General features: G+C 40.1%; 2 protein-coding genes across 10 annotated transcripts in view; one reads left to right on the forward strand and one right to left on the reverse strand.

The window, feature by feature from the left end:
• Positions 1-16418, forward strand: part of USP40 (ubiquitin specific peptidase 40) — a 36184-nt gene extending 19766 nt beyond the window's left edge. For 2 of the 9 annotated variants that reach the window (XM_080601048.1, XM_080601047.1), the window contains exons 18-33: positions 138-195; positions 661-714; positions 1718-1806; positions 2457-2543; positions 3805-3841; positions 5539-5603; positions 6166-6240; positions 7359-7485; positions 7946-8020; positions 8387-8481; positions 9606-9724; positions 10107-10172; positions 10426-10636; positions 11419-11514; positions 12333-12427; positions 12841-15411. In XM_080601048.1, the coding sequence (XP_080457174.1) occupies positions 138-195; positions 661-714; positions 1718-1806; positions 2457-2543; positions 3805-3841; positions 5539-5603; positions 6166-6240; positions 7359-7485; positions 7946-8020; positions 8387-8481; positions 9606-9724; positions 10107-10172; positions 10426-10636; positions 11419-11514; positions 12333-12427; positions 12841-12949 (1458 nt within the window). In that variant the 3' untranslated portion in view covers positions 12950-15411. Of the gene's footprint in view, positions 1-137; positions 196-660; positions 715-1717; positions 1807-2456; positions 2544-3804; positions 3842-5538; positions 5604-6165; positions 6241-7358; positions 7486-7945; positions 8021-8386; positions 8482-8577; positions 8619-9605; positions 9725-10106; positions 10173-10425; positions 10760-11418; positions 11515-12332; positions 12428-12840; positions 15412-15646; positions 15776-15903; positions 16040-16291 lie in introns of those variants that run through there. The other 7 variants (XR_013953986.1, XR_013953987.1, XR_013953988.1 and 4 more) reach the window with 7 other exon arrangements.
• A 2234-nt stretch (positions 16419-18652) lies between these two features.
• Positions 18653-24023, reverse strand: LOC308198534 (anterior gradient protein 3-like). The gene is made up of 7 exons (XM_080601065.1): positions 23282-24023; positions 22232-22295; positions 21528-21580; positions 21115-21191; positions 20556-20619; positions 19899-19982; positions 18653-18793 (listed from the first exon to the last, which is right to left on the reverse strand). The coding sequence occupies exons 1-7, from the start codon at positions 23487-23489 to the stop codon at positions 18744-18746; spliced, it is 600 nt and encodes a 199-aa protein (XP_080457191.1). The 5' UTR covers positions 23490-24023; the 3' UTR covers positions 18653-18743.
• Positions 24024-24821: the final 798 nt, after the last annotated feature.

Below are 24821 nucleotides of genomic sequence, written 5' to 3' on the forward strand. Positions count from 1 at the left end.
TTGTGTATAATGTTAGCAAGAATAAGAACATAACTGGGATGCATTTCAACTGAAGGCTGCCTTTTGTGGACTGGCATTTGAACAGCAGATATATTGGCTTTTTTGTATTGGAGGTGTTAATAGTGCTTTCTTTTTAGGTGATGTCAGATATCAAAATGAAAGCAATACAGGAGCTTCAACTAGACGAAGAGCTAGGTAAGTGTTCAACTGCTTTACTTACAGATCTGATAACATTAGAATTTCAGAGAATGACAAGACTGGCTGAGGTGGGGAGGGACCCCTGGGTCCATCTGTCCCAACCCCGCTCCAGCAGGGACACCCCGAGCAGGGTGCCCAGCCCCATGTCCCGTCGCCTCCTAAAGCTCTCCAAGAAAAAAGTCTTTGGAAACACTTGGCCAGTTTCATATTTTACTCATACTCGTTGTGGCTAACAGGTGGCTTCAAAGAGAAAGTAATCTTTCACTGAAAGTATAAAAACTTGTTCATGAAGTCCCTAGGAATTCACTCCTTTTGATGTAATATCTCCAGAGGAAGGTCTCTAGGATAAACCTGTTGTTGTCATTAATCTGAAATATGTTAACCATCTAAATTTCTGATCCAAACTTCTTATTTGAATTATTTAATATATCAACCTCTCTTCTGCACCCTTTTTTGTTACAGCAAGTGACAGTTGTCTTAGACCTGTTAGTGGAAATGGGAAACTTCTCTCTCCAGGTAAATTTATTTACTTATTTTGGTATAATTCTTTAAGAAATTAAATTGGGAGACTTGAAGTGATGTGTGTAATACTACTGTCACTGTATAACTCTGCTCCTGATGGCCAATGTTCAGTAGAATAGAAACTCAAGCTTTATTTTCACTGTTGCTGGGGCAGTAGCGAGAGACTATAGATCAGCTTTGCACTTGTTGGAAAATATTTTCTCTATTTTTACTATTTTACTGATAACACTGCTAAAGCAAAGTACAACCAGGAGGCCGAAGAGATTAATTCTGCTCTACTCAGCGTTTGTCAGACAACGTCTGGAGTGTGGCATCCGTTTTGGGACCTCCCGAGTATGAGAAAGAAGCCCTAACAAACTAGAGCCAGTCTGCAGGAAAGCATCCAGGATGGTTTGGGAACTGGAACATGAGAGGAAGGAAGCTGTTTTTTTTCCAGCCTGAAGAGGAGGTTCGGGGGAAATAATTGTCATTTTTTAACTCCTCAGTGTGGACCTGTAGAGGAGGCAGAGTCTGATTCTTCCCAAAGTTGGATGAAAGGATCAGAGGCAACAGACACAAATTACAGCAAGGGAAATTCCCACAGGGTGTGGTAGCAGGGGGAAAGGGAATTTACACTGAGTGGTCAAACATTAGGCGTGGGGCCCAGAGGTGCATGGGTTAGCCATCCTTGGAAGTGTTCAGAGCTTCACTGGTAAAACCTCATCAGAGCTGGTCCTGCTTTGAGCAGGGGTTTGAGCCAGATAACCTACAAATGTCTGTTCCATCCTAAAGTCTCCTGTCACCCCATACAAGGGTGTACAAGGGGCGGTGGGGAGAAACCTTTATACAGATTTGCCCTAGTCATAGAAGGTTTACGGATTTAATGTAAACACTGTGGAAAATAAGCTCCCTAAATGTCACTGAACGTTTTTATCTTTTTCTAAAGAGCAGCACAATAGAATGGATATTTTTTGAAATGGCAGCTTATGATGTCTTCCTTATTTTCTTTTCCCGGAAGTGCCTGAGGATTATACTGTCAAGGAAGCAGAACTGAAAATGGGAAGCTTGCTCGGGCTGTGTCGTGGAAAAGCTCCAACTTCCACACAGGTATAAAAGGGCTGGGACTGAAAAGGGACTAGAGCGGTTTTATGCTTTTCAATATTTCACGTGGTCCTCTTTGTACTTTTACAATGATTGTAGTGGTAATCAGTATGGGGGAAAAATGCTTACTAATATCAAGAATTATATGTATTATCAGGAAGGTTCATGTCACATCTCAAGTGCTGAACGCCAAGAGCCTGTACGCACTAACAGTTAATATAGCTCATTTGACTAATTGTAAATCACTTATTATAATTGATCTGTTTGCAGTTTTCCATGTTTGCTCTCATGTGCATATGAGCAAAAGAGCATAAAGAAAAGGGAGGTAATACTATATTTGATATCTGCAAGTTGTAAACATGGGGGGGGCTGTATATTTCTGATGATCAAAGTGCCAGAATAGGGCTTAAGCTAGCAGGTTTTCTCTCTCATTTGCAGCAGGCAAAGCACATGTACAGCTGCTTAATGAAGCTCCACTGATGGCCATAACTCAATTGCATGTGCTCCTCTGTTCTCTGTAGTTGCAGTGCTGTTTGACTGATGGCAACAGTGCAATAGCTGGTACTTCATGCAATAACTGCATGCATTGGGAAGAGTTCTCTCAGTATTTCGGTACTTAAATATATATTCTAAACAGTTTATACTTGCCTTTTTAGCTCTTCTTATATTTTATTATTGGGCACGACCAACATATGGGCCCTGAGATGGAGATAGTTGTGGAAGAGACTGCCTCTGTGAAAGAAGTAAGTCTAGATGCTCTTAAAAGCTTATGTCATGCTTGGGTCAGGTCTGCTGCTTGTAGAGAACCTTGTTTTGTACCTGTGCCACTTCAGCTTGCCAGGAGGCATCGCATCAAAGGAAGTGTTTCAACTTGCCTTGAGCTTTCACCAAGTAGTAAAGAGACATCATATTTCCTTTGGATGAATGTAGTCTCACTACTTCATGCGTGGCTAGCCACTCCTTTTATAAACAACAATACTCAGAATGAGATGTAATCATGGCAGAGACTGCCACAGTTAAATTTTTGTATGTGGTAGCTTTTATTTTTCTCAATACTAGGTTAATCTTTGGACTAAATGATCTTAGAGGTCTTTTACAACCTGAATGATTCTATATGCATGCTTTTGAGTTGTGCTGTGCAATTAGGCTTTAAAAAACAGGTCTGCAAGTTGGACTCTGACAGCATTGCTCAAAGAGGATAAGGCAGCTTTTAATGATAATTATGGCCAAGTCCAGGTGAGACAGAATGCAGTGTATGAGGATGGTGCAGTGTCTTTGGGAATGTGTATTCAGAAAGTTGTTCTAATGTGCTTGACAGTCAAAACAGAAAAATCCAGAAAGATGCAGCGAGCACCGTAACTCTGTATCTTGGACCAGTCGATCAGACTCAATAGTTGCATGGGTTGTGGAGGATGGTAGGCTGTATATGGACTGGAAAGAGTTTGGAATTAAGACAATCATCTTACATTACTTCTGGAGAACAAGAGCTAGTGAGGGTTACTGGATTAAAGACATGTTGCTACAGTCAGTTTTGCTACAAACATTTCTTCTGTAGTTTATCAAACTCTGAATGGACAACTGTGCACAGAGTGAGGGAAGCAGTCCTCAGTACTACAGATCCCTCTTTCTGGTACAGACTGCTGATATCTAGAAGTAGTGGAAAGTGAGTTTTGCAGGTTTTATTTCTAAAAGGTGCATTTTTGAGCTCAGTGGCAGAACTTCTTTTAGTGAATCAACAAACTGACAGCACAGACTTCTTTTAACTGTGTGTACTCACCTGACAGTAAACTTCCTACAGGAGAAAAATTCCCTATTTAAAGGGTATAATATCTAGCTCAAATGCACCATGTCTACGTAACTATATTGCTTTTAGGAGTTGAACAGGAATCAGTCACTCTGTTTCTGTGTCTTAGAAATTTTTAGTGTAGATTTGCTGAAAACTTTATTTTCCAACCTATGAATTGAGAATGTGAAATCTCAACTTATGTTTTTCTTTTTTTCCAGTGTCTAAATTTAATGCTAGAAAAATCTGGATTATCAGGTTAGTTGTGTTGTTGTTTAATAATGCATTTTTCAGGCTTCTAAGACAGGTCTTGGTACCCTAAAACTTAATTTGTTACAATGATTTGTGTCATTGTAATGTGAGGAGGGGAGAGGAAAGAATTATGAACTTATAGTTTTGCTCTGATAAAAGCTGGTTGTGCAGCTTCCAGCTTTATATTTAATTGCAGTATGGCAAAACCCACAGTTTCTGGAATGTACAGTTGGGTGCACATACAGGTAGAGGTGTTTGGCTGTTTTGACATCTGTTTCATTGGAAACCACTGCATGTGATGAACATTTAAAGAAAAAAGCCTTTTTAGGTCACTTGGCAAAAACAAGTTGTTCAAAATGAGATCACAGTTTGGTCACTGTTTGGGAATCTGAGTGGTAGGAGTTCCTGTTACTGACCATTTTTATGAGGATTAAGGAAGAGAGAGAGATAGCACTTGCATCACACGTGAATTTCCTGGCTGAATGTCTTTGTGTTGATGCTGATGTGGAGGAAGAAGCACAGACCAGATTTACTTCTAAATATTCATTAAATGCTGAATTTGTTTTATGGTGGACTGATGGCAGCATGTTGAGCCATACTCCATAAAAAATGTTCACCTGAAACACGTTACTATCAGAATACACATTGAGTAGCCCAAGATAAAATTAAGTATTGTGTTCTTGTTTACATGTACATATGGGTGGAGTACATAATGATGTCTTAAATACAAGCTTAACCTTTTTTATTTCCCTGTGGTATAGGTTTACTGCCAAGAAACAGTGATTCTGTTTTCATTGCTTTCTTTTTATATTACTGCTTTTGGAAAATTAAATTTGGCCTTGTGTAGAGCTTTGTGATCTGACTTCTCTCAAAGAAAGGTCAGGCTTCACTGAATTTTGATGTTGTTTAAAAAGATTGCAAAGTAGTCCTTTCTCCACATAAATTATTGATGAGATTCCTTATGTGCTTGGTTTAGTTGTGAAAATCAAATTTTGTACTCTGCAAAAAAAAAAAGTGCATTTTCATCTGTTATGTTTTAATCAAATTAAAAAGTTTAGTTGTATTTCTTCCTTCTGTACTTGATGCTTTATGCATAGGTGCTAAATCTAAAGTCTCATAGTTTCTGAACGATACCATCTTTTTATCCTCCACTGTGAAGTCTCCTGGAAATCCAGAAGATAAACAGTTTGGAAGGGGAAGTTGGATTTTCTTTATAGTATAGTTTTCACTTTAAGGAGCCTGTTATTGATTTAAATGGTATAATGAATTGAGAAGTTCATCAGCAATTCACACACAGTATTTCCAAATTTTTCCCCCCTCAGCATTTTATTTTATGTACAGTTTTATTTGTTTTAATGTTTTTTGGCTAAGCATTGTCAATGCACTTGCTTTGCTTTCTTCTTAAACTAGGGAAATTAAGCAGGTAGGTGAGGAAGCGGGCATTTATAAAAAAAAAAAAAAACAAAAAAAAACTTCCAAACAGCAAAGTGTATTTCTAGGATTTGAGGAAGGATGTGAAGGTGGTACACGATTCAGTTTGTCAGAGATGTTTGTGTTTTTTATTGGGAGGGGGGGGCAAAAAAATAAAAGAGCAACAAACCTTTCTAGATGTCTTAATTGTAGTAGTAGTTGTGTGTTTTTTCTTCCATGAAACAGTATTGTTGGCTAATTAGTTTTCCATGTGTGTTTTTGTTCTTTGGTAGGTGACAGCTGGCATTTGAGAAGGATTGACTGGTGCTATGAAGCAGGGGAAGCATTAAGTCAGGAAGTAAGAGGATCCTATTTTTGACTTGAATCACATGATCGTTTTGACTTGAAACACACAATAGTGTCTGTTTCATTTTTCTTTAGAGACTTTCCCAAAGAGAACTGCTATAAAGTAAATATGTGGTGTTTTTGTGTGCTACTTTACTCAGCACAGTGTTCTGTTTTAACAAGGCCTTATAAAGGCATTTTAACAATAGGTTGAAATGGAAATCTTACACACCTGGCTCCTATTTTCAGGGATTATTTTTAAGCCATATCCACATAGTTTTTCCTAAAGTCTAAGATTAGCATGTGTTAAGCACACTACAAACAAGCATGAGGTGTTAATTGGTAAGAGGTGCGAAGGTAATGTGCAGCTCGGCAGGATGCACTAGAAGGGCTCTTGCAGTGCAGACTCCTGTAGATGTAGTAGCTGTGTCCTGCTGCAAAGTTGTCTCCAAGTGGTGGATGTGGAAAAACAAAACCTTTGGCATACATTGCATAAAAAAAGATAAATCATAATTTAGAAAACAAAGCACAAGAACATGTAGACTTACAAGTGTGCTATCTTCCTCTTCCTGCAGAATGCCACTCTGAAGGAACTTAATGTTTGTAGAGGCGATACTTTGGTTATAACTGAAGGAAAGCTTCCACCAAAGGTAAAAATAAACAAATTATGTCCGTTAGTCAGGTGACTGTATCTCGATACTTGAATATGAAAGTAACTTATTCTCTTATTCTAGAATTTTTCAGCTGAAATATTTTTAGTCAGAAGTAATGAATAATGCTTGGTAGTTTTACAGCTCTTTTTTATTTAAATCATTATTTATAATATTCTTAATTTGTCTATATTCTTTAGACTTTTGTAGTAAAAATTGCCCGTTGCAGCAGCTTTGTCTAGAAGTGTGTCAAGGTTAACAAATCTGGAAGAAATCAGTATTTCTGGAATGCAAGATTCTTGTGAAGGCACAATTCTTATGCTACTATTTCCTCATAAAATCATAAAAAAAAAAAAAGGAATTTGTGTTCCTTTTTAAGGTCAGATTTTGTACTGATGATTGTGCTTGAAAATGGAGGGCCCTGCTGGGAAATCCTCATCAGCAATGGCCATGGAAGGTTTCTGCACAAGCAAACCTCAAGTGATAAAGGGCATTGTAAGTTGAGACAGGAGGCTAAAAGACTGCAAGAAGCACTGGGCATATAGTAGAGATCTCAGCAATTTTATGGTGAATAAAGCTTCTTCAAGGAAAAACAGATACTTCTAATATAGTTGTTGGGAGGACAAAAATGTAGGATAAGAGTAACAGTGCAGTGGGTGGTAATAGACCAGTTCAGAGCTGCATCTAAAGAGAAGAAATAAAGCCTATATCCTACTCAGAAAATGAGGGAAACATCCACTTACCTGCTTCCAGACAGGATGGGACACTAAGAAAGGAGCAGGTAAGAAAATCAGGAGCATTTCTGAACTGGCAAAACAACGTTGCTAAATGAATACAGCTTCCTCTGGTAAGGTCATATTTATGTCTGGATCTCCAGACAAATGTCAGTCACTTGAAAATGTAATGTTAGATGCCATATGGCAGAGCAGGATGGTGATAGCATGTGATACGAGGCTGTCTTTTTTTTTCACTGAGTAGTCCCTGTAAAAAGAATGCCAATATCTTTACAAAAACTCAGACTTGAACAAGTTTTTTTTCCTTCTTCACCAGAGGAAGGTAAAATTTTTAATTTGCATTGGAACACATGGGCTGACTGGTATTTTCTGTTCATTTTTCAGGGCTTTCTGAAAATTCCCATCTGGTGGTTCAAGCCTTCAAGCCATATGAAACATAAAGAAAATGGACAAGACCAAGTGAATGGGTTAACCTGCAGGATGGACGATTTGCAGGTGTCTCCTGCAGGAGGTGAGCTTGATCAGTTTTTGAAGGGAATCATATTGCCTGTGATAACAATGAGGCCTTTTGGTCAAAAATCTAAATTTTAATCCGAACCTTTAAAATCCTCCTGAAACCTGTAAGTAACTGTACAAGTTTCAGTAAGCTGATGGTGAAAGGAGCCACATAATAGACAGATGCAATTTTTTATTAGACCAAGAATGCTGCATGGGACTGTTCATGTTTCTTGGCTATATTTGGTCAAAGACAAAGATTTTCACTAGAGTTTGAAGCCTGGGCTGTTTACTTGCCAGCAAATAAAATTGCTTCTCCATACTTAAGGCAGTGGCAGTATTATAAGGCATCAACTCAAAGAGCATGCATTTGATTGGCTTCAAATGTCAGATTCTTGATATCACATTTATCTCACTTCAAGCTAAATTGATTTTGGAGAAGCTGGAGAATGACTAAATTTTACATTTACATACAGGATTGAAAAGGAAGGAGAAAAGCAACTGGGGAAAACAACAAATTGGAAAAGGAAAACTAACCGATTTTCCATATAGTAAGAGTAAAATTCTTCCTTTGCTACTGAGCTGTGTTGTGGAAGTTTAGATTTTTTTTTCAATTTTTCCTCCTTTTCTCTTAAGCTTTGTCAGTCTGACTTTCTTCTGTGTCGAGTCCAGTAGCGTAGATAAGAACAGTTTTAATTTTCCTTGCAAGACACTCTGCATTTCAGAGTCATAACCACTAATTAATACTATTTGCAGACTTGAGTAGGTTTCTTAAACTACCATAAAAAAAACTTAGGTCAGATCTTTAAGTGAAATCTCACCTACAAGTGACCCATCTCTTAGGACAATGGACAATGTCATACTCACTTTACTGTTATTTGTCTTCCTCCCTCTTCCCTTCCTGCTTCCATCTAAAGACTCACCAGAATGCATCCAAACAGACATGGATCTGTGTTACGCTGGCAGTATAGAAATAGCAGGCGAAGCCACTTTGGAAGATCTGAAGATGCAGGTTAGATGCTCTCCTGTGTTGGAAATGTACAGCAACACTGTGATTAATTGAGCTATATTAATACATATTTTTTATTTCCTTTTCCCTTGTCTCTAGTATGTTCTGATATGGCATTTGCTTATATGCCATGTTCAGTGGTAAGTACCAAGAGGCAGTTTGAGCATGTAGCTCAGATAATTCCTTAGTATGTTCCCTGCAGTTGCCATTCTACCTCTCATGCGTCCTGGGCTGCAAAAGCCTTTCTTGCACTTCATCTGGAACTTTGGCTTGCAGCCCTATTTTTATTTCACAATGTACAAATTATTCATGACAAGAACACATATACAAGCACTCCCCAAAAGCCACTTTTCATTTCCACATTGTTCTTGTTTTAGTTTTCTGCGTGTTTTTTTGTATGTTGAATCTAATGGATTAAAAAATCGCTTTAGATGCACAGAAGGTCACGTTTGTCATTCACGGAAGTATAGCTTAGTTTCTTTAGCCAGAAACTAAGATGCCTTTTAATGCTTTTTTTAACCAGAAAAATAAAAGTTTAATACACTTCGAAAGGGAAAAAAAAAACTATCATGAGACTCTTCTATTATTTAGCCAGTTGGTCGTTCTGCTTAACAGCATGGGAAAGGATATTTCTCTAGTTTCTGATCCATACCAGTATTTGCCATTTTGGGTATGACTTCAGTTTCACAGTCTCATCCAAACTGCTGCTATGCAAAACTGCCCATTTGCATCTTATGAACAAGATTTGTCCTAGCATGGAAACAGCATTGTGTCCTCCATAAGGGTTTAAAGAAGCTTTTTACGGCACTTGATCATGGCAATGATTTTGTCAGCCTCATTCCCTCCCAGTTATAGAAATTTTGGTTGGGAAAAAATAAAAAAAAATAAAAAAATACTTTAGAAACTTAGGATAAATTGAGAAGTGTTGGGAGGGAGTGAAGGTCAACTCGCTTTGAGGTCATAAAGCAAATAAGTTGATCCTGCTCACTACCTGTGAGTCACAAGCTGGAATAAATCTAAATACTTTGCCCTGTGTCTAATTGCTTCAGTATAGCATTGAGAATCAATCATTTTCTTTCCAAGCAGAATGGCTGCTGAAGTTATTGAAGAAATGTTTGTTTTTTCAGGCTATGACTTTACCATGCCGTCAGGAGCACGTTGTCCCACTGCCCACATTTCTCAGAGCCTGGACAGTGGAAAGTAAGCGCCCAGGCAAGCTTTTACGACACAACAAGCAGCAACTCAAGTAGGTTTCTTATTGAACACTCAAGTAGTATTGCAACAGACTGACTGAATTGTGAGATGGATTGGTGGAGAGATAAAATCGGCTCAGCCAAATAAAACCCATTTCTGGTTATTTCAAGTTTTTGCTCAACATAATTTTCAACTCAAGTGGTATGGAATGGGCAAGTGTGAACATAAGTAGATCATATCACACTTGTTATGCTAAGCTTTATTTTGTATTTTTAAATGCAGTTTTGGCAGTTTTGAGGTTTTTTTGTTCCAATAGCCTCTTGTTTTGGTTCAGATCAGCATGGATCCTACTTGACTAGAAGCGTGATTTTTTTCTACTTGTGAATTTAGAATACATGACTGAAAAATGTGTATAATCTTTGTTTTGTTTTCAGTGAATATAAGCTGGGTGCCAGAGTGGCAATCTGCATAGAACCTTTGCAAAAAGAAGAAAACTTGGGGTAAGTCTTGAAAATACTTATTTCTTACTGCCGTGTGTTTGAGATGCGACTTAATCTAGCAGCTTTTTACTTAAATACTTTCAGTCAAGATTACATCTGTCACTATGCTTGAATGCTTTGGGGCTTATTTTTTATTTTCCTCTGGTAGAGCTGTTGCCTAAAAATAAGGGAGGGTGGGAGGCAGTGAAAACTAGTTATTCTGGATTCTAAAAGCATGATTCACAGGAGTGGTTTATTTTCTTTCTTGTGACAGCCCACATGAATTGCTGCTTCGAGTACAGATGGGCATACCAGGGGAGAGGGACTACTATGACTCCGTGGATTTGGTGTGGGATATCTCCAAAGAATGCACTACCTGGTCACTGAGGCAAAGAGTGGCTTCTCACTACTGTCTCCCTGTAGATAAAATTGAAATAGCCAAATACTTCCCTGAAAAATTTGAGTGGCTGCCAATATCTAGCTGGGTAAGATCTGGAATGACAGAATCCAACAGTTGTTTTGAGAAATGTACGTGTTGGTTTGTGCTGCAGTTCTTCAGCATGCATATTTGAATGCACATCTTTATCTTCCTGCAACATGAATGTGAGGTAAATTTGGTGGAAGTGGTTTATTTCTTCAAGGGTCTGTTAGGTCTTCATTAAATTATAGCTAAGACATTAGGATTTTTGATTACACTACAAGTCATCAGAACTTGCAATTCTGCCAAGTTCCCCCAAAAGACTTTTATGTGGTTAAGAGAGTGTGGTTGGCACAGGATAAATCTGTAGTTTATTCAAGGTTTTTCATGTACTACTGAATTTGCTTGTATAGGTTGAGAAACATTACTTAGTTGCAGTTCATAAGTATGGGTGTTATGCAAATCTATTTTTTGATTTTTTCAATCTGTTGCTGTCGCAATTAGTTAACGGAAATGACAGACTTCTGTAGAAGTAGCAGAATCAGAGTATTTCTTCTCTTCACTATACAAGAGGTCCTTTGGCTGAGAGTTGTCCCTGATCACGAATTGTCATTTACTTTATACAGGTGAGCTGCAAGAGATTGTGTGGAAGAAGAAAGAAATAAGTATTTTTTTCACGAGGAAGCAACAGAAAAACAAAATGACTCTAATTTTCATGACAATAAGACTCTGATTGTGTAAGAGTAGCTAGTGGGGACCCTACACCTTTAGGGACTGCCAGAAAATGTCAATTTAAGCAAATTTCTGAAATCAGCTGTGTATGAATGTTCTACTTTGATTTTTATACAGACTCAGCAAATTTCAAAGAGAAAACGGAAGAAAAAACAGGAGAGTTTACAGTCAGCGCCTTATCACCTGAAAGATGGAGATATCATTGGGGTGAAGGTAAATTAACGTGGCTTTAATTGTTGCCCAAGGATTAGGTTCAGACACTGTCCCCTCTGCAGTAAATCAAATTCTTTCTGGTTTTCCTGTATCCTGCTACATCGGTATGTAAGTTCTAACATAAGAATTTAGACAGTACATAGTGTGGAGGGGGGAATCTTGTTGGTACTGATATGTTGGGTTTTTTCTTCCTGTTCTTAACCAGTCATGGAAGTTTCATGCTTTCCCCCCCTTATGTCCTGCTACTGGCACTAGAGGGCACACCTTAAAGGTTCTTGTGCAGTGCTCTCTTAGCAAGTGTAAGTCAGTTTCTGCTCTATGCTTGAACACTATCCAGAAGAAACTGAGTTTTTCTTGTCCTCATTTTGTTTTTTTCAACTCAGAATAAAATCTGAGAACAATGCCCATTAAAAACATATCCTAAATTTAAATCCATTACATTTCCCAACAAATTACTACAGATCCATTTAAGTACTTAAATAAGTTACCAATTCAGAGTTCAATATACTTCTATGTAATAAAACTTACGTAGGAGACCTCTGAAAGAACATACTTGCTGAATTGTCAGACAGTGTGCTAGAGCTCTGGTGTCTTATTCTGATGTATCAGAGTATTGAGAAAATTTTCTGATTAAGGCCAATTCAGAGGAGCTGAAGATTTTTTTTGCCTTTTTTAATCATCTGCATTTAACTTGAAATCAATTGCTGTAGAAGTAGACGAAATGCCTTAAATTTATTGTTTAAACTGATCGATATGTAGGGAATAGTTTTGGTAGATGGAATTTATGTGCTAATATACTCAATCTCTTTTGACAACAGAATCTTCTCCTTGATGACAGTAAGGACTTCAGCACAGTGAGAGATGATCTTGGAAAGGAGAAACAAAGGCAGCTTGCATTAGAAAAAAAGAAAAGGTATTGAATATTTACTTCTACTTTTGTTCAGAAATGTGAAAGCTGTTCTTTACAGTCTAGTCTTTCAGAGTAGCTTATTACATGGATAATTTGTTGGGACAGTGCTAGCTGTTGCAGTGTACAATTTTAGTAGTGCCAAAAGAAGCACTCAGATAATTCAAACTTCTGGCTTTAAGTGCCACGTTCCTACCTTAGTTTTTTTTTTTTCTTGCAATACACTGGACAGTTTGACTCTGCCTCTGGAGATGAAAAATGAACTCCTTTGCTGCACTGGCCATGCAGAGGTCATAAGTGGGAACTGGCAGTATCATTCTTAACAATTTAGTGGAAATCGGGTTTCCAGTCCTGCTGTCTCATTCTGCTTTAGGTGCTAGGGCTCATACTAATTTCAGGCATCTTAATTTTTTTAACAGTCGGCAAGCTGAACGCTTACAGGACCATGTTTTGTCTGAGGAAAAACTGAATATTAAGCAACGTAAACCAGAAGTGGCTCTTTCTATCAACGTGGGAGTTTTCAGATAGCACAGGAGATGCTTTGCTGATGAGAACCTACTACCGATGTACTGAATTGGAGTACCTCAACTGGACCAGCAAGAGGGATGCTTGTTCTCAAAGCGTCTTCAAGAATCACCGAGACAAACTGGATATAGGATTCAGGATAACTGATTTTCTTCTAATCTCTCTTGGAAGTGCTTTTGCATCCCTTTGTCAATGTGGTACTTATTCTCAGGCTAGGTAAATGCACTTTATTCATGAGAAAAATGAATAATACATTGTATTACCCTTTGACTTTTTATAATCACCCTAAATGCTCTTTTTTGTCAGATGCTGATGTCTTGCACCATCACTACGAAGTTTGCTTCCTTTTTTTAATGCAGTCATAAACATATCTTTCTAGAAGTTATTTTTCCATCTCTGATCACTGAAGTTACTAGCAATACCAGAGCTTACTTCTGTCTGTTTATATATAAACCTAAATCTGTAGTAACTCGAGTCCGATTTCAGGAATGAAGGAAATGTGGAAGTCTCTGGACAAAGGGTAGTAAACTGACTAAGAAAGGATTAAGTTCAGAATTTGTCAAGCTCTTAAACCTGAAGGCCCTTTCTGATACAAAACAGTAGTGCAGTAGCCCTACATTTTAAAGTTGCTGGTGTTTTTTATTGCTCACAAGCTCGTTAAACAAAAAGATGGAAAAATTGGGCAGACCTGTTGTTTGGTCTTGTATTACCTGAGCGTACTCAGGAAAAAGGCTAATATTTATTACACTTGAGGAAAAAGAAAATGTTTCTCTTGGAGTCAGACGGTTGATTTACAGCCTCCACAACAGAAGGGCATGTAGGCAGCCCACTAACAGCTGAACTCAGTATCAAAGGTTCTTAAATGTTAAGTGGAATGTTTACCAAATACTTGTAAGATTGGATCTCAAGATTGAGAGTGCCTGTAATTACCTAATGAGAGACCATGTTTTCTTACCCCTGAAGCTGGGAATCAGGGTTTACTAAAAGTTGATGTTTTAGCATCTTCGGGTAAACTTTTCTAATGCTTATAATACTTAAGCTGTGTTCCCCCACTGCACATGCCTATTCATTACCTAATTTCCCATCAGGTTCAAAATTTTCTTTGGCTTAAATTGTCACTACTAGTTGTACTCAAACTCTTAATAGAATTAACTGTTTATAATCAAATTCTAAGCATACTATGAATGATAAGGTGAACATGGAATAGTGGAAGATAACACAAGCATTTCCATGCAGCAGTAAAATGCTGATGGCATGTAATGTGTTTGCCTTTTGCTGCTGGGAACCTGTGCAAATTGATTATTGTATCAAATGGAGTCTGCTATTAAACACACTACACAGCCTTGTTGAACTGCACAAATGTTTGGAAATGTTTTGAAATGAGCAAAGCAACTTTTAAAAACAACTGTTCAACATAGCCTGAAGTATCCTGAGTGAACAAAATACGAGTAATTTTTGGACGCTACTGTATTTAATCTGTTTCATGTATGGAGAAGATTTTGTAGAAGATGCAAGTACAGCAGACTACTAAAATTTTGACTAATGTGAGAAAATTCACTGACTTACCTTTTGTAGATCAGTAATATTCTGGTATTTTTGACAATTTCAAGACAAACTGACACTATGAACAAAAGGGAAGAAAAGTGAAAAGTACCTCATCTCGAAGCATGTGATTAGTCTTTAATTCTTTTGATAGGTTTAAAAATTCAGCAGTTTCTGTCCTTTGCTATGATGTTTCAATCAAGGGGGTATTTTAATTTCCTAACTCTTTTGGTCATAGGTAGGCTTTACTTGAATCTTGAACTCTTGGAATCCTAGTTGTATAGATTATTTTTTTGACTGAGTTGAGAGCAACCAATTTCTTTCTCTCCAACTCAGCTTGCTGCATCCAACTTATTTTGTGAAACCTTCTTCCCTGTCAGCAAGTCATCTTGTGAGCCAAGGTTTACCAAAACTATGGCACATGTTGATTAGTAAGGTAAAGGAGAAAGCTTTTTTTATTTGCAAGTCGTTCCATTGCATTGCACTTACTGTGCTGTCACTTTATTTCCTACAGTTCCATGCTGGACAGCTGTATTGGGCTTAACCTTCCCAACTACTTCTTAATAACTCTAGTCTCTTGCTGAAAACATGAGGTTTGGAGAAATTTAAATATGAATTACAAGGACTAACGGGGGGGGGGGGGGATTCTAGTATGTGCCTTTGAAGTGTAATGTAGCAGCTTCTGCACTGAACCAGTATTGAATTATTTCTAATGTTGGCTTAAAATGCTTTTTTTTGTTAAAGCTATTGTGGATCATTCCACAATGAGAGTTCATTAAAAGCAGGGTGGGGAGAGGGACTACCTTTTTAAAATGGAGCCTTTGTGATTCCACAGTTTGTGATGGTTATATTCCAAAGCCTGGAAAAGCTTTTGTCTTTATTTTTCAAGTGTTCTTCACAAAATAAAGAGTGATTTATAGATATCTATTTGATTTGTCTGTATATGTTTCACTGATATGTTTGGGAATGGCATGAATTATTTTCTAACACTTTTAAGCTTAAATTTTCAAATCTCTTTGGAAGCCTGCATTCTGATCGCTGTGCAAAAAGTTTCCCCAACCCAGCTGGGGTTGCAGTGTGAAAAGCCCTGTGTTCAGCTGCGGGATTAGGATTTTGGTGCAAGTTGGTGGTTTTAACTTATGTTTCCTCCTTTTTCAGAAAGTATGTTTCAGAGCTTACACTAACTGGGAGTTGGAACAACATGTGTGTGCGCACAGATGTATTAATCTGATCTAATTTTAAAGAGAAGTAGCATAAATCATCCAGAGGACAGTGGATCTGCACAGAGTAAGAAAGATATTGCTGAAGAATAGTTGTCTTGGGTAGCTGATCCTGGTAAAGTCCTTGTAAAAGAATGTGCTCAACTTGAGGGATCTTATTATGGGAACGCTTTTCTTTTTTTCCCTTTTTCTCAGAATTCACTCCAGTGTGCTGAAGTGATTACAGAACAGGAGGAAGTGGACAGTTTAAAAAGCCATCTCATTCTCTCTTTAATTCTCCCTCAGAAGCCGCTGAACTGAGCCATGGCATTGTGAAGCGTATTACAGGTAATTACAGGTACAAGGAAGACGAAGGGTAGCACGGGGGTGTGTAGCTGGGACAGGTGAGTGAGGCAGCCAAGGGAGGCTGTAGTTGGAGGAAGCTGCTCAATTCTGGGACTTGCTGGCTGGTTTTGCTGTTTGCCCAGCAAAGCAAACAAACTTAAAAAAAAAAAAAAAAATCCCAGCAAGGGGTGCTGGGAGTGCCCTCTAGTGTGGTTAGTTGGAGTTTGGGGATTTTACCAGCACTTCTTTTTAATTACAGGCAAATTCCATCTTCAGCCCTTGCCATATCCAAGGCCCCTCTACAAGATGAGTAATAGTATCAAGCTGAGTTTGGAAGCAAGCTTAGAAGAAACCAAAACGAGGGAGCTCCCAGCCCTGGAGCCAGTATCTAGAAAGCTAACAACTAAATTATTATTTTTTGACTGACTGATGCTTGGTCAGGAGTGAATTGGTAGCACAGCACTGTGTGCAGACATGCAGAAGACACAGTAATCACAAAGATCCCTGGGAAGATCTGTGTTACAGCCAGGTAAGTGAAGCTGCATCAGCTTTGTTTTGCTGAATTCAGTTTTCAAGTACCACTGCTCCTGTTTCATCGAAGCCTGTTTGTGGCTTCTAAGGGCATCAGTCTTCTCGCTGGATTGGAGGTCTCTTGCTAAGAGAGATGCAGCTTCTTGCTTAACAAATCTCCGAATCCTCGCATTACAAAGCTTTCCTATAGACTTTAACTGGACCTCAAACGAGTTTTTATTCCAGTGTTTGTATTCATATGGTGATCAGTGGGGCTTAAACACCTGCTTCTGCTAAAATGGCCTTTCTATTTGCCAGGGAGAAACACTTCAAAACCAACCAACCAAAAAAAAAAAAAGCCCACCACCACCAATAAACACCTGGCCGTTGGCTATCACACTTGCTTCATGAGTGGTAAGTTCTGCTGGAGTTCAGTAACTATTTTTTGTTCCACCAATTAACCAATTTTAGTTTCCTGTGTGCATTTATTCTGCTATAGCCCCAAGCCCTGGGCATTTATTGCTCACAGGGCTCTGAGGAGCTTTCTCCCTTTCCATGCTGGCAGCATCATTCATGCAGATCCACTAGGATCTTCCCCAGTGACCACCACCAAGACAGGTCCTGCCTTCAAACTCCTCCGTGGTCCCATTTTTCCTAGTGGTCACAGGAAAGCACTGATCGCTGCTGAGTGCATGTGATCCGTGTTGTACGTGGCAGACGATGAACACTCAGTAACTGCGCTGCTCTGCCTGTCTGCTCTTACTGCTGGTTAACCATTGCTGGCCAGATCCACGTTTTGGGTGTAAAACAGCTCCTGGGTGACTTCTGTGAATTAAACTCCTTTGGGCGTTAAAAACACAGGCCTAACTCTTCTCCTGCCCACCTTTCCTTTGGCTCTTAAAGGGAAGGATTTTTAATAGCATGGTTTATTTTGTTCCCATTGGATGCTCATGGCAGGGACAGGATGTGATTTTTTTTTTGCATTTTAACTAGGTACAGTCACCATGGTTTGCTAAATTGATGCCTGTTTAGGTTTTTTAACAAATGTGTAATGCTAATAAACTTTGTAATGTTTCTGCAGAAACATTACAGCTGTTAGCTATAAGGTATGCATGGAGTGAATCCTGAGGATGGTGTATAGGACCACTAAAGATTCCCCATTCAGAATTTACTTGTGTCTTACGAATTCTTGGTTATTATTTCTTAGACCTAGTTTGCCCAGTGAACTTTGTTAATGATGTAATTCTAATAACAGGGATTCATTCAGTCCTACAGTGTCACTTTTTTATTGGCTATACATGTAATGTGAAAAAGGAAAGGAAATTTGGAAAGCAAATAGTCTGATTCTTTATTTTTTGTTTAAATTATACAGCGAAAGCTTTAACATAATAATAAAACCGTTTTCTGAAATATACAGTAATGAGCATGGCAATTCACAAAGTGATAAAAATATAAAATCTGTGTCTCTTAATGTAGTTTTATGCTTATGTTTCTTACTATGCACACTTAAAATCAGTGAAGGTGTGTATAATATAGGTTTCTGTATGAGAAAAGCAAAACAAAAAAATGTAGATGTTGAAAAGATAAAATCGGGATATGATAGCCATATCTAGTTTATGTTCTGATATAGTTCATGATCAAATGGCACAAAGTGAACCAGATGACCTCTTCAGTCCTGGTTTCTTCATGGATGTCATTGGAAGTTTTGTCTGCTTTCAAATCAGTTGTTTTTTCAGTAACTGCTTCTGTTCCTTTGTGGAAATGAGGAAATAACCCCAAACTAAAAGACTTGTGGCTTAGAAAAGAACAGTCGTTTTTCCACAGCACAATTTCTACCAGTACAAGTAAGCTAGTCACTCACAGGGAAAACCTAGAAAATGCATTTAATGCATTTATAATGTCAGTAAGCATCCTTTTCAAACTTATAATTGGGGTAAAGTGTTTGTAGACAAAATTATTTTCTATTAAAAATAAACTTAAAGCCATTGAGGTAAACCATTTCTTAAGAATAAATGGGTAATGATTCATTCCGTGCATCTATTGGATGTGGGATGCACGGAGTTCTTGTGAATGTGGCTTCTCTGTAAAACATCTCCAAGGGAAGGCACGAGGACGGCTCATGTCTGCTTTGCTGTGTTCCTCAGTGCTCCTGGGGCTGCTGTCTCCAGTCTGTGTGTGTGCAGGTCAGTGGTGCCCCTTGCTCAGAGCTCTGTGTGCAGAAGCAACTTTGCTTGTCTCATGTTTTCAATCACTGTGGAGAGAGCACTGAAGTTACTAAAGATGACAGGAGAGGATCCTACATCTGTAGAGCTTAAAAATCAGAAATTAAAGCTATTCAGGATAGCTAGACTTCTAAAAAGTCTTAATATTACTTTCTTTAAATTTTAACGGGTAGTTTTGACTAGTTATTTTGTCTCAGCAACAAAGTTTTGACTGGAATTAGCTGCTAGAAAATGTTAAATAACTGGCTTGAGAGATTTTTTTTCTTGGACTATTTTTGGTAACTCTTGTTGGTAGCAGAACTATTATACTGTTTTAGTAGTCCAGTGACAAAGTGCCATTGAAATACTGATGGGGTTCATCTAGTGCAGTTCACAGGTTGCACAGATGTTGTTTTCTGTGTTTCTCTGCAGGTGTCCTTTGAGCTTCAAAGCTTTGTCTGAATGCCAGACAAAAATCTGTGTACTGCTGAAGTGAGAAAAAAATAGAGGACTGTGAACCCAAATCACAGCCTCATTGTTATCCTGCTTGTCCGTGGAAATGGGTTAGTTTTGTTACCCATAGTTTTTGAATCTAGTTTACCCCAATTTACTATTTTCTAGGGGTTGAGACCTCAGAAAAATGCAGTTTTCTAAGTGTTAATGAAGTGGACAGCCAGGAGAGGGGAGTGTAGAGACACCAACCCATAGGCATTAACTTCAGTCCTCAGTGGAATATGTATTTTTAAACCTTGTTTACCCCTAGGACCGGATTGAAACAACTTCAGTGGTTCAGATTATAAAGCAGAACAGCAGTGCACTGAAGTCTGCAAATGCCTTTAACCAAAGCAGGTGGGTTTCGGGGGCAAAACTACAGTGTTTGAAAACTCCACCAGTTCCCTAACAGGCCTCGGAGGTTCAGACACCAAGGACAACTCCCCATAGTTTAGTGCCCTGTTCTTCAGAAATATTCGACATTGTCTTCCCAGAAGATGCTTGGACTAAATTTACATTAGGTTTCTGAAGTGCTGAGAATGGATTTTACTACAGAAATTGACCCAGTATTTCTCAAGATTCTCTTATATAGCCTTCCTTTAACTGCATTTGTTTTGTGTAAGCTTTAGGTGGTTAAAAAGGGAATCAGCTTATTTCACTCACAGGTCGAAATATCTTCTGGTTCGTAAGCGTACATCCTGTTCCCGTATTTGCCAGTTAGATCAGCTCGAACTGTCATAGAAGGGTCTTGAGGGGGGAAAAATGCAGGACATTAGTAATGCACAGTTTATGAAGTGAGCCAATGGCAAATAATAAGGGAAGAGAAAAATCTGAGGCCTTCTAAAACGGTGTTGATTGGCAGAAAGATAATCTTGAAGCACCAGGCTTGGACAGAGCCTCTGTCATTCATCTGAGGACAGGCTCGTAGTAAGAGGCCGTGTTCAGGTGTGGCACAGTGTCACAGACAGGACCATACTCTTAGAGGATGTATGCTAGTTGTTAATACGAGTGACATGCTGTTTGTTTCCACCAGTGGAATGAGCCTGTCATGGTCCTGTTTTTTTAAAAAAAGGTAGTAGTGTTTTTTAGATGTCACACTTTAGTTCTGATGGCTAAACAAGTAATCTGAGATAAGGCCCGATTTGGGTTTCTCAACATAAGATGTTCCTTTTGAAAGTCTGGGCTATTCTCACAGCTTTAGTGCTGAAAAGAACGTAAGCTATTACTTGGAGCAACATGAATTTAGTGGGGACCATACAGGAAAAAATGCTGCCAGTTGGTTGTTTTATTGTGATTATTCCACTGGGCCCAGAGACTCACCCACAAAGAGGATCCTAGGGACGTAATGGCCATCAGGTGCCATGTTGTCATCGCTGCTGGAATGCTGTCAGATAGATAGCCTCTTTTAGTGAAGGGTAACTGTCAAAACGCTCCTCCAAGTGCTAGGCATGGACTGAACCAGCTAAGCTCGTCTCAATTCTGATATGATCAAGTAGGGAGTTACCCTGTTCTGTCCAATTTGTCCCATGTTAGATGCTTGGGGAGGACAGAAACCCCAGGCAGGCAACTAAGAAAGCCTGATGACTTTATTAAAAAAAAAAAAAAAAAACTTTTATCAGAGTATTACTTGTGTTTGCAGTATACAGAATGGTATTTCCATACCAATAAGTGTGTGTATGAAAGTCTCCCTGCCTTCTCTCCAAGCAGGATCTGTGCTGGTGTTCTGCAAACCTTGTTGTACATTCCCAGAGAAGCAGAAAACCAGAGAGTTTCAAATACAGCTTCAAAGCTGTGCAAAGTGAATCCATTTCTACTATTAATATGGATTATTCCAGTCCCCAGTAAACATTTACATTAATATTTTAAATTACAAACTTACCACCAGATTAAGCATGATGAAGTCCTCCTGGGCCATCTGCTGGATCTCTGGGCTGGAAGCAAATGCCTTCCTCAAAGCTAAAAAAAAAAAAAAAATTAAAAAAAAGCTTTATTTGGGTGGGGGAAGAAAAAAGGAACAACAAAAAACAGGGATCGCTGCTTTTTGTGGTTTTGCAGTATCTTACATTGATCATAAACCTGCCAGTAAAGCAATACTTTTCTGACATGTGCATATCACAGAAAGTTTGGAGGACTTGGTTCTAGTAAAGTAAAATGCAGAAGACATTTAGTCCTTGGGACACTGAAATGCCAGTGTATGAAGACATTTCCTTCTCAGTGACAACACATCATGAATGTGCATGGCTTGAGAGATTTTGATCCCCAGTGTTGTCTGGAAAGGTTTGCTTTGCTCACCTTGGCTGTAAGGACACTCTTCCAGGTGGTGAATAACCATCAGTGGCTTCTTGCTGAAACGACATTGCAAGAAAGGAGTGGGGGGGGCAATTCAGGGCTCTTACAAACAGCACTTGCAAGGAGTTAAACCACTGAGCTGCTCCAGGAGCATGCTCACATTGCAGGAGCAGTAGACCCTGGCTAGCAGGGAGGTGCAGACACAGTCATGTTCAGAGGGAACAGGTTCCCAAGAAGGTAACGCTGGAGGCACCACAAGGGTGTTTGGACTGACACCAAGAACTCGCATCTCAAAGAGGGGCTGTACCCAGCTGACTGCTCACGTACACTGAAGGTGGAGGTAAGACATGCTGGCTGTGCAGGAGGCCACAGCCCACACCTCTCTCCTACTGTTAGGGCTCTGGAAGCCCACAGAGTAGGAAATAAATTCCTGTAGCTTGACCAGGTGTTTTTCACGGCTTGTAAGCTCTTACAAGTGTGGCTAATATCAAGCAGGGCAGCAGGCTAGAAAAGATTTGGAGAAGGACGTGAGACTCAGTCCTAGAAGATGATCTCCCAGAAGGTGAGCTCCCACCAAAATGTTGTTCAACCTCTACCATACAGGTGAACGCTGCTTACACAGTGCACAGTCTGAGCATCACGTTAGAGCATATCTTTGTTCTGTTTTGTTGAACATATGAAGAGGCATAGGAAGAATGGAGGATTACCTGTGTTTTGATCGTGCTAGACCTTCTTCATATGTCTGCACCCACTCAATGTCATCTCCCCAGCCTGTTGAAAGAACCTTTAGTTAATTTACTGCTCAGTTTGGATGAGGATGTTCTGCTGAAAGTCACACATGCATGCAGGTGCCACAAACTACACCACTTCCCTCAGGGTAGCCAGACCCTCCGAGTTCTTGTGGGTACCAGGAGAGTCCCAGGTAGAAATGTATGAAGAAACAGATGATATGGAGAGGGGGGTGAAACCCCATCTTTCCTGGGTTTCAGATGATGGATTAGGATTACAGGCAGGTATTTCCAGCCCATCAAAAGCTGGAGCCCTGAGTTCCTCCCTGAACACCCTCCCAGAAAAACAAACCAGGCTCCCTGTTTGCATTCTGCAGTAAGGGATTGATGGGCTGGCATTAGGGTGGGTAGGGATGCAAGCATGCTTTTGGCATGATGTGCCTGGATGTGCTCACCTGATGGAGCAAAGCTTGGACGTGAGCCTGGAACCCCTTCCAATCAGTGCCCTGCTCATGAGCTGCATAACCCATAGGAACGGGACGTACCTGCTGCCTGTGTATGAGCTATGATGCTGGCAGGAAAAAGGACAGCAGTAAGATTGAGCTGGCTGCTGCTTGGCTCTGAGACTACAGCCTCCTGCCAATTTAGCATGCTTTGGTAGGGTTAGGAGCTGCTGGTGGGGCTGTCTGTTGGGCTTAGCTTCTGAAAAGCTGATCAGCGGCCAGCCTAACAGTCTGGCTCCTGGCTCCATCCTCAGCCCAGGTTTGGAGCAAAGAATCTGCCTGTTTCCAAGTACAGGGCATGAAGACTTCTCACTTGTTGAACGGAACAGGTCTCTTGGCCATGGTACAAATGTCACCTGTGGAAGATAGGTTTGGGCTTCTGCTTCTGCTTGGGGATAGAGAGGGACACCCAGCTGCTGCGCTCAGAGCATATCCGACTGGGATGTGTGGCTGGAGGTACACGCTAGGCGCTGTGACAGGGAAATACGAGTGCTTCAGGGCTACCTCATGCATCCCGGTCACTCACCTCGAGAGAGAGTCTGTGGGATCCGTATCTGAGCGGGGCTTTCCTCCTCTTCTTTGGGGGGCTTCTGAACCTTTTCCTGTGCAGCTACCATTAGGCCATTGCAGAGGAGGAAGGAGCACAGTAATGGAAAGCCGTGCATGCTTCTGGCTGAGAGAGAAGGGGTTGACTCAGGCAGGCAGAACTTGGCAAATACTGGAAAGAAGCCCATGAAACATCTCCATGTTAGAAATATTTTTACCTCAAGGTGTCAGAGCAAAAGCTTAGGGAACCTTTAAAGTGATTCCGAGGGTTTGTCTAGCTGGTTGATCTCACCAAGAGAAAACAGCTGCATCTGTCTACAGCAGCAACAACTGTTTAACTCTGTAGCTTGCCTTGCTGCTGAATTTCAGCATGTGTGTATTTTTCCTAACACCTGCGTAGAGATAAGCTGCTCAATCCACTCTGAAGTGGTCTGTATTTTCAGCCCAGCATGGATCAGCCAGAGCTCCAGATAGGTTTGGTGGGAGGTAGGGTGGCAGAGGAGCAAGGCAGATAAGGTCAGCTCTGTCTGAATGCGCCTGGAGCCTGATGGGTGACTTGGGAAAAGTTGGCTGAAATAGCCATGGGGCAGCAGGTGCCATCTGTCCTGCCAGCCACCCTTTTCAACACGTGAGATCTCTGTGTATGTTATCTGGCTTGGCCAAGCAGTCCTCACCTGGGTGCTGTTCACTGGTCTAATAATCAGCAATTAAATCTAGCAGCAGCCTACCCACAAAGAGCAGCTATGCTGACGGGGAAGAAATGCCTGGTCCTCCTCAACGACAAGCCGAAAAAGCCATTTCCATGGAACTGGTCTCTCACCTGGTGGCTCCCGTTGATGCCTTGAAGCGAGTGTCCTTGTCGCCGTCTCTCCCTCCCAGCCCAGCTAAGGTAAGGTCGCTTTATACCTCTGTATTTGCACAATGGCTGGGCATGGACGTCAGCTGGAATTCCAGGATATCCTGCTCCTGCCAAGGTGCAGAACAACCTTCTTACAAAAGCTGTCCCTAATCAGCCCAGCAACACGCATGTTTTTAATCGAGGTTTATTGATTTATTAAAGCATTCACACAGAGCCTGTGCTAGACACGCCTGGCTCCCTGGGCATGAACTGTGGGTCTCCAGGTACCGTGAAGTCCCCTAGAGGCAAACGGAGAGATACAGAGGAGGTGCATACACCTCTCAGTGCCTTCAAACCAGGAGTGGGACGGAGAATAGTACTCTTAGAAGAGGCTTAGCATATTTCTTTCTGAAAAATATTAAATAAAATAAGAAATCACAATGTAAAAAGCAACAACGTGATATAACTGAGCCATGTTACAGTTAACAGGGAACACCAGCAAAACGAAAGGGCCATGCAAGGATAAGAGAGGTGAACGTGTGGGATAACCAGGGCTTGCTGCACAGCCTGAGGGAGATGGTCTTTCCCCATCATAAATCTTAAGTGAAGCACCGACTTCCAGTGGAGGGATGATAATTCTGGGCAAAGCTTTTATGGTCTCACATGAAAAAGACCAAAATTC

The sequence above is a fragment of the Anser brachyrhynchus genome (genome assembly GCF_964034855.1).
Source record: "Anser brachyrhynchus genome assembly, chromosome: 7".
Lineage (NCBI taxonomy): Eukaryota > Metazoa > Chordata > Aves > Anseriformes > Anatidae > Anser > Anser brachyrhynchus.